Source organism: Dendrobium catenatum, unplaced genomic scaffold, assembly GCF_001605985.2.
Source record: "Dendrobium catenatum unplaced genomic scaffold, ASM160598v2 fragScaff_scaffold_718, whole genome shotgun sequence".
Taxonomy (NCBI): domain Eukaryota; kingdom Viridiplantae; phylum Streptophyta; class Magnoliopsida; order Asparagales; family Orchidaceae; genus Dendrobium; species Dendrobium catenatum.
Genome location: NW_021319180.1, coordinates 130,075 through 140,220, shown reverse-complemented (window position 1 = coordinate 140,220; position 10,146 = coordinate 130,075). Strand labels below are relative to the sequence as shown.

Sequence of the window (10,146 nt, the reverse complement as noted above, 5' to 3'; positions counted from 1 at the left end):
TATAATTAAATAAATATTTTAATCATGTTAATAAATTTCAAGATACATATACACATATACATGTAGAAAAAATTTATTTCAATACTATGGCACTGTATAGGTCTCTGTCAAACATAACAAGACTCCACAAATTAAGTTATTAAGCTTGTTAAACTAACAGTAAGGTTTTGTTTGGGACGGCTTTCTTACTGCTTCTTAAAGTGACTTTCTAGTACAAAATTTTTAATTATTGTACTAGGAAGTCGCTTTAAGAAGCGCGAAGAAAGCAGTCCCAAACGAAGCCTAAATCTTGTTATTCTAACACTCGCATACACTTCCATGTTGCAAATCATCTGTGCTGCAGCTTCATTATCACTTACTTGCACATTGTGCAATAGAAAATTAAGAACATATTGTACATGCATGCTTTCTATTATTTTCATTGCTTTTTCTATTACAAAAACAAGCTATATATGATGTATTTGAGAAGAAATGATGATTAAGGACATTTTATAGGTTGCATATATGCCCATTTATATCCAGTTGATGAAGAAGTGGAATTAGTTAATGAAAATTATTGGAATTGAGAGAGAAACTGCATCTGGTTGAGAAGAGGACTAAGGGTCTCCATGAGCTTCTCGCATGGATGGTTATGAACTCCCTCATATGTGGTTACAACTATTGCTGCATCACTTGAAAGACGTTGCACTTGCTTCTTCACATTGCATGTGAGCTGAGAGCACCTGTAATAGCTTCTTCATACACGATGTGGTACGTTGGAATGTGTTAGTTCAATATTGTTTTTGTTGGTATGAAAAGTAATGTTTAAAGTAAAATACACATAAGTTTGTGGAAGATATAAATGATAGATATAAGAAAGTAAAGCTAGAAACTAGGAATACATCAACCAAAATAAATATCAAATGCAAATAAGGCGCCCAAATGTAACAATTGTATGCTCTATTTAACTAGATATGGGGCTATTAAGAGATACTCAATACAAACAAATGGTGCTAGTAATGATCATCATGCAAGATAAAGACCATAATAACCCATAGTGTAGTATTAAGGTAGAGGACACCACCAATAATGGAGAAGACCATTGGACCAACCTAATAGTTTAAAAAAGTTCAAAGAGTTTAATAAACCATTGGACCAGCCAGTTCTTTCCAACCCGGGATGGTTTAGCGGTACACTGGTTCACCGGTTGAACCGCTGGTTTTTGGCGGTTCAATTTGGTTCGATGCGAAGACAGTTTTGTAAGTTGAATTGGACTGGCCACCTAGCCGGTTCACGATTGAATTGGTTGAACTGACCGATCCGATCTAGTTTTCAAAACATTTCCTAATACACTTAAAAATGAGGTATGTGTAGAGGTAAGAGAATACCTTTTAAGTTAAAATTTGATCACTTTTTACACCTTTCTCAATAATGTTGCATAGTCCTACTCATCACCATCTTCTACTACACCTTCCACCATAAAATTTTCATTCATTTTCCTATATAATTATGTTTCTCACCTTGTTAAGGCCCAAGTGTGCACCTCTCCATGTGCATGTGGGAGATATGCAAACAATCTATGTCAGGCCAACATTGTCTATGATTTTCTCCTTGGTAATGTAACAACCTTGTCATTGATTCTTCATATATCTATTTCCTGAATGTTTTTTTTTCCATCTCCTTATTATTCTATTTAGATCTTATTTAACTTTATTCATACATGATACATTCTACATCCTCACACTCTCTCTCCATCTCAACCTATGGTCATAATGAATAACCCACCGCCAGTCCTATCACCATCCTTCTCTACTTTAGCTAAGCCTTAATCCTTCTCATCAATTGTTGTCCAATGGTCACTTAATGTTGTAACCATAGGGTATTTCTTTCCACCTCTTCTATGATTTTGAATGACTTAGGGTGCTTTTTAGCTTCACCCCTATCTAATCCAAATATTATTGGCCACTCGACATTCCCATCATGCGGTTCTTTTATCGATGTCCTCCTCATTCATTCTTTGCATATACTAAGTTTGGTTAGGATTGAGACATCCTATAAATTTCCTCTCTCTAATCATAAACCCATATCATACCCATCTCATTAAGATAAACTACCCTTACTAATCCAGAAAATTAATGTGTTTTTAAGATTGTTAATTCCTCTTAAATTATTATTGGTGGAGAAATGCATGGCTAGTAGGTATTTTCCTTAATCAATTTGAACCTCTTTTGATGCTCTATAGTTTTGAAATGTTTTTCTATATTATCACACAATCCAAAACATGCCCTATGAACATTTTTCAGATTGAGGATTATCTTCTATCTTTTTGAAGAGAACTATCTAGGTTGGAGGTATTGTAATGAGGCTTTTAAAATGATCATCTAACTTGGGATTTTCTATTGAATATCCATTCTATATGAATTAAGTTTCCACTTTTAAAAGTACACTTATTTAATTATAAATTCAACATGTTCTCATTGGGCTCATTATTTGGAAACCCTCATTGGGTGGACTCTCCTACTGTTACTACTCTCATGCTATTGATTGTTAGAGTCTTAGTACAAATTGATGTGTCCCAAAGCCATTTTGACATCATTTGGTTTGGCTCTCAAGCAAAAGGATGCTCATAAAAAGTAATATTTAATAAAAGGTTCAGTTTATGTTCTCATTGCCTCTTAATTGGACATGTGATCTACGATTGTAAAAAAAAAATTCAATGGGGAGAGTAAACATCAAATGACATTTTTTTTAAGAATCTTCACTACTTTAGATAAATTCCATGCCATAGTTCTAATTCAACATTGAGGCACCATTGCCTGCTTTTTTACTAATTGTTGATCAATCCCTTTATATCAGAAATATAGAGCCTAATAGTCAAAATGATTTCTATTTAGTTTAGAATCCTTAGCAACTCTCTCGACATTAGAATGTTGATCTAATTATTAGGACTAATTGTTTTATCATTAATGATTATGATTTCTAAATTCCCTAATTTTTTTAATGAAGTTCCACGTGTTGACAAATTGACAATATTACCCCTGTTGTCACTCTTTTTACTATGGGTGGTAGTGCATAAGAATGATACAAATCTATTCTTACCCTATGTAGACTACATAATAGTTTATTTGATCATAATCAAGTCTAGTACGCCTACGAAACCTCATTTACTTGATCAAATGAAGAAGCCTCATTAGGGTACGTTAACTTATACACAAAATTTTTTTATTAGACATATAGACAGTTATAATTAATAAGGGAGTTCTTGTGAAATGTTCTTATTTAATCATATCTTCTTCTAAATCTTTTATGCTATATATATCATAGTTGAGAATAGAATATGGCTAGTCTAGCATTCTCTATGTTTTTTTTTTTTGGGTATGCCCAATATGATAACTTTTTGTAATTATTATTTTTATTAATGATAATTATTTTACTTTATAAATTTATGGAGATATAGAAATCCTAGGATTCTTTAAACTAACAATTAAACACTTTATATTTATGTAATTACTAAATACATTCTCTAACAAATCTCTATCAATTAATTAAGATATTTGATGACAAATTGTTGTAAATTTATTTAAAAGTATTTTTATTGGTCAATCTGATTAATGCTTTGGTTATTTGAATTTGTTAGTAGTGTATTATTTCTATTATATTATACATAATAAAAATATTTGAGCACACTATTTGCTAAAACGAGTGACTATTTTTTAAGGGTTTTTTTGTCAGACTTTATGATCAGAGTATTTTGTATTTTTTTTCTTTTTTCTGATTTGAAATTTTATTATTTTATTCTTTTTAATCTTTTTTTTTTTTTTTTTTAATTAATCTTTTTTTTCTTTTTTTTTTGAAAAGAAAGTCGTGCTACATTTTATACAAAAATTGTTTATCATAATTCACATTCACATTTTACTGACATAATATTCCATTGGAACTTTTACCCTTTTTAATGAATTTTTTTCATTGGAATTTTTTTGGTGGTTGAATTTATATTTCATTAAAAGTTTTTTCATGAAATTATTAATCAAGAATAATTCAATTTTTTCATTTCAAACAAAAAAGTGATGTGTAATTTCCATGAATTATGTTTCACAAAGGAATATCCATTAGAAATTTAAAGATATATGTTCAAAAATACTTTTGAAAACTAATTTTTCTTTTAAAAGAATAGTCATTGATAACAATTTTTTTGTTTATATATATCTTTTAGCTTTGAATTTTTTTTCTTCTAACTTTGAGCATTTGTTTTTCATATTTAATACAAGCTAGTTATATCGAAATATTTCATAAAAGATTTTTTTCCTATATGTTTCACCACTTTATCATCATTTAAATCTTTGTCACTAATGTTGACTACACTATATCTTTAATCCATACCTACCCTCATCCTTTTCTACTACTTGTTAATTAACTCCAACTCTTTGAATGGAGGGAAAATGCTCTCTTATGTGAGAATAGAGGAATTTAAATGTTTTATGAGTTTTAAAATTACCTTTGTAGAAATATTTGAGGCAAACATTTTCTTAGATAACTCTTTCCTCATTGGTGGTGAGTTTAGTCACACCTTTCTTCATCACTTCTACTCAATAATATTATCCTCTTTGATATAGTTGAGATAACATTTCTAGGATTGTATTAAGACTCCATAAATAATGATAATGGTTATTGAAGAAGAAAGCATAGCAGCAAGATGTGTGGTAGACAACATTTTAACTCTTGAATAAGCTGAGAAGAGGACCTTCAAAGATGCAATTATATGCATACAAAGATCATATGACTAGAAAGTTGACCCCCAAAGTTCATGCTCATGGTTTCTCCCCATATGATATTTACAGTAATGGCACCTTCTAGAAGATATTTCTTACTAGAAAACCTAATCAATAATCCTCTATATAGTAAAAAGTTCTTTGAGCTCGATCTAATTCTCTTGGTCAAATTTAGCAAGGAACATGATATATTTATAGTACTCATAATATTGATGAGGATCATAGTATGTCAAAATATTTATTATTAGATAGTAATGATTATATTGGCATATATATTCATATGCATCGATAAGACCCTATCCATGAAAAAATCAAATGGGAATATAAATAAGAAAATAATTCACATTATACTTGACAAGCCTCTTCAAACTTTTGAGCTATGATGTCTTTCCTCTTGCTTCTCCAATTATGACATGCATGATTGGCAATTATATTTATCATATTCCATGGAAAAAAATGAGATTCCTTGGCAAATTATTTATCAACTCATTTATCAACAAGATATTGATTTAAAGGACTCTCTTTTATTAGTTTCCCAAGAAGAGACCTTGGTACTCTATAATTCTTGGTGCATGGCCATGATAGTTGTGACAGAGGAAAAAATTGGACTGTAATGACCATTTATTAGCTTCTTGATATTATCCAATTAAAGTATTCTTTATTTTAAATGTATACCTTGATTTATTCAAGAAACTTCTTAAGAGAAGGAAAATGCACATTGGCATATCCCATAGTGGGTAACACTAGCTATTGCTTCTTAAGATCAATTGGCATTGGTTTCTTGAATTAATTCTCATGCCGATATAAATCACCTTTCTTATATTTCTTCTTAAATCAAGAAGAAATATTAGCATTAGTATTGTTCTTCATCTTCCAAAGGGATGAAGGTGATAGTTTTTTAACTAGGTATTCAATCTCTTTCATAAATTGTTTAACCCTTATGTACTTCAAAGTTTTTCTTAACGATTCCTCCATATTATCCAGATGATTCTTTGCCATTGAAAACTTCACATTTATCTTCAATCCTAATATAACTTTGGTAAGGGATTTTCCATTATCAATAATGCTATAGATGTTCTTCTTGAACCTTTACATGTCATCTCTCTAGCATTCCTCTATCTTCTATTTAATATTGAAGTGAGACAGAGAGGCCATTAATAGTCATGTAATTGATTAAAAATGTTATAACTACTTAAAATAAATAGGAGAATCTCTTAAATGAATTAATATTTGATGAAAGAAAACTATTGAAGTGCCTTCATTATAATTCCTTGTAGGTGTTGGAAAAGAATTTATAATTGATAGCATTCAAAATATTATAGAAATATATAATATTCTTAAATATATCCACAGTAGTTCCTTTATCCATCTCAATTAACGAGCTTTAAACTTTAATAACATGAGCTTCTTTAAAAATTTATAGTAAATGAAGAATAATATATTATACTTTTAGAATGAGTAGGTGGACTAAAAATATTAATGATGTTTATATCCTTATGCTTTCAACGATGTTGATGTGGTTGACCAATAGAAGTAGGCTAGTAATTTAAAGGAGTATTAATTACTCTTAGAATATGTATTAGTTTATGATGGACATATATGAATCATTCTTCTAATACTTCTATTTAACAAAACTATTGCCACTTGATGTCTCACCAACATGATGCTCATAATGAATAGTGTCAAATTTAATATGAGAATCAAGTTGAACACAATTTTTGTTATAGCTATCATGCCATTTATTCTATTCCTTTTAAATTACATTTGACTTTCCCATAGAAGGTGCCAAGGATATAAATGAGAAAATTTAATATCCTCCGATACGAGTAATTTTATTGTTTATTGTTCAAAAAAGATGAAGATTGATAAAGAATTATACTTGAGGTAAGATGACAACATAGTAACATAACATGAAAATGACAAGATAGATGAATTTTATTAGTTCAATCTTATGATCAAATATTATGTGAAATGAATTAAGAAAAGGAAAGAAAAAAGTGCAATAGTGTGCTTGTTTGATTACAAATGATTAAGATTAATTATATATGATATTTGATGGATAATTTTGGTTGTTTATTACTTTTAGATGCCTTATGAGAGACATATCTACTGCTATTTATATATGGGCTTGTAACAAAAGATGAACTGAATAATTTTTCAATGCTTGAGTAAATCTTATATCAAGAGTAATACATATATTAAAAATTAAATTATCCATTATAACACTCATCATATTCATTTTCCATATGTAACAATGACTTAGTTAAATTTACATTTTTTTTTTCCTTCGAAGGCCTTTAAAATAGAAATTAAAATTTCTTTTGAGAGAAAATATATCGGTATACAATACTTAAGTGATTCTATATTCTTGAGAGAATTTTGAAGGAAGATTTTTCAAAAGCATTCTTGAGAAGAATTTTTGTAAAATTTGAAACAACTCTATAATTATTTCTTTAATCTCCTATCTTATTCTATAACATGTAGGGTGTGGATATCTTTTAAAATTTTGGGAATTTTAAATATTACATATCCATCATTATCATCTACTTTACTTTTAGTATAGACTGTCAATCCTACTCTTGAAGTTTGTTCCATAATGGATAAGATCATCAATAAATTTTTCTGGGCTTCTTCAAACACTTCTGAAAAAATACATTGGTTATCTTGGAATTCTTCTATGCTTTCCCTTATCTATAAGATGGTTTGAGATACAAATCTATTATTGACATGGTCCAATCTTTTTATTATAAACTATGGTGGAAGTTTAGAAGTAACAATTCTATACGGGCTAATTTCAAGAACTTAAAATATTGCGACAATTTGCATCCTAATCATAGCTTCTTCAAGAAGGGGCAATCTTCTATTTGTAATAGATTGTGCAAGATTAAATGGTAGGGGGGAGATCTATGGTCTGGGGATTGGGTGTAGTGGTGATTTCCTTTTCTTTTGGTAGGGTGATTTGATTGGCTTTAGTTCCCTTGACCCTTATTTTAACACCCACTCTATTACTAATGTTAAGGTATATAACTTCATCTTGAATGCTAGGTGGTTTCCTAATCGTCTTACGGAATAGCTTCCTAACAACCTTGTCAATATGATTTGTGATATTCCTATTAATTCTAATGTTAAATACAATCCTATTTTAAAATTTTTTTATGAATGCTGATTTAAATTTCAAGGGAGCTTGGAATTCTTTCAGATATCAATGCCAAGGTAATGAAATTTTTTGTAAAATCTACAATTATGTCACCCCTATGAATATTTCCTTATTTGGAGGATTCTTAAAGGATTTATTTCTATGGATACTAGATTAATTAACAAGGGCATTTTCTTCATGTCTAAATGTCAATGATACTTTCATTAAGAAACTTTGATCATGTATTTTAATGGGTATATTGCCTCCAGAGTGTGGGTTATTTTGGAGAGTAATTTACATGTGTGTTTTAGAAACAACTTTAATAAATGCTTATCCTTTTTAGTTGATTTGTTTCATAATAAACCCAAAGGTCATATTATCACTATTATTTCTATGATTTTCTTTTGGCTTTTTGTGGTATGTAAGGAATAATTGCAAGCATAATGGTGTTAAAATGAGATTTGATAGAATTATTATTTATCTTAAAAATAAGATTCACTAAATCTTCCTTACTAAGACGATTAATGAAAAACACTTTAAAGAAAATATTTCTTGCTCGTCTTTCTTTAATATTTTTTTTTCATTCTATATCATATACTTCCTATAAGATTATTCACTAGATTAAACCATCTAAGGATCAAGTAAAACTTGATATTGATGGTTCTACTTATCAGCATTTTTCTAATTGTTGTGCTTAATTAGAGATTTCAAAGGTTCTATTTTATATGATTTTGCTTCTCCTCTTCCTAAATGCAATGATATCTTTGCTAAATTGAGTACTTTACATTTGGGCATTAATTTGTATATCTTTGAAATATGATGAGTATCTAGATTGAAATGGATTCTAAAGTGCTCACCTCTTTAATATCTTCCAATTATTGTCATAATGCAACACTTATTTAGTAAAAGTATGGTTTCTTTAGCTAAGGTTAATTATAGTATTACTCATATCAGGAGAGAAGGAAATGTTTGTGCTGATTGGTTAGCTAAGAGAGATACGACTCTTTTGAAAGTTGAATATTTTAATAAGGATTATTTTTTTTAGAATGTTGAATATGATGATGAGATTAGATGCTATGGGTATTCCTTATATCAAAAATAAATTTCTTCCCCCATTCTGGTGATTAATTTTTCTTCTCTTTTAATATATTTTATCTAAGTCATTTTCAGTCTTTATCATTTCTATTATGGGGATAGCTTTTACTTATGTGGTTCACATCCTCTCTACTCTCTACCAATGTTTCTTTTATGTCTATGTTTTTACATTCTATAAATATTCCCTAATTACTACTTTAGTATTTCAGAATGTGCATACTCTTGGAGCTGGTTTGTTTTCTTCTTCCTCTTTGCACTTTCTTCTCTATAGTTTCTATCATTGCATTCATCTCATGGTACAGGTTTGTTGCTTCTCTTCAATTTCTCCTTATTTTTAATTGGTATGGTGTTCAATCTAGGTTTTTTTAATTGATTAGCTGATGTTTTTGGTCGATTTTCGTTGTTTCTTTTTTAATTTTTTCCTTCGAATGTCATCTTTGTTTCATCTACTTATTCTATTTTCTAGGAAACTTTTGGTTCTTCCCCTAGTGAGTTAATCTTTTATATGTGATTGGTGGATTATTTGGAGGGTGAGGCAATTTTAATCTTTTGTTTCCTATTAGGTTATTATTTTTTGTTATTTGGAGTGGATATTACTCTTTTATTTTCTACATATGATGCTGGATGGAGAATAGCTTTGGTAGTTTTGAATGGAGAATATTTATTGTGACATTTTTGGCATTCTAGGCTTTCATATCTTTCATTCTCTTGATTTATGTAGTGGTTATTTATCAGTTAATTTAGATTGGTGATTGTTATTCTTAATTGTTATCTATGTCTAACTTATTATTTCTTTCTTATTTTCATTCCTTTTCTTTCCAATCTTTCATGTGTGATTATTTAACTAATTATTCCTCTCTTTTCTAGATGTCTATGGATTCATGTTAGCAACATCTACTTCTAATTCTTCTTTTTCTTCTACTAGATTGTAGTGGCTTGTTATATGGTTTTAGGGGTGTCAATTCGGGTTAACGGGTCGGGTTCGGGTCGAACCCGGAACTGACCCGGCACTGTTCGGGTCAACCCGAACCCGACCCGTTTTTAAAACGAGTCAGGTTTCCGGACCCGAACCCGACCCGATTCGAGTCCGGGTCAACCCAACCCGACACGAATGACCCGGAATTGACCCAAAATTACAAGTTTTCGGATCAAAAATCGGGTCAATCT

At 29.8% G+C, this 10,146-nt stretch overlaps 1 protein-coding gene across 1 annotated transcript in view; it reads right to left on the bottom strand.

Moving 5' to 3' along the window:
* Positions 1-438: 438 nt before the first annotated feature.
* LOC110095975 (probable WRKY transcription factor 43) overlaps positions 439-10,146 on the bottom strand; it is a 14,502-nt gene continuing 4,794 nt past the window's right edge. The window contains exon 2 of the mRNA XM_020821716.2: positions 439-734. Coding sequence (XP_020677375.1) covers positions 554-734 — 181 coding nt within the window. The 3' untranslated portion in view covers positions 439-553. The remainder of the gene's footprint in view (positions 735-10,146) is intronic.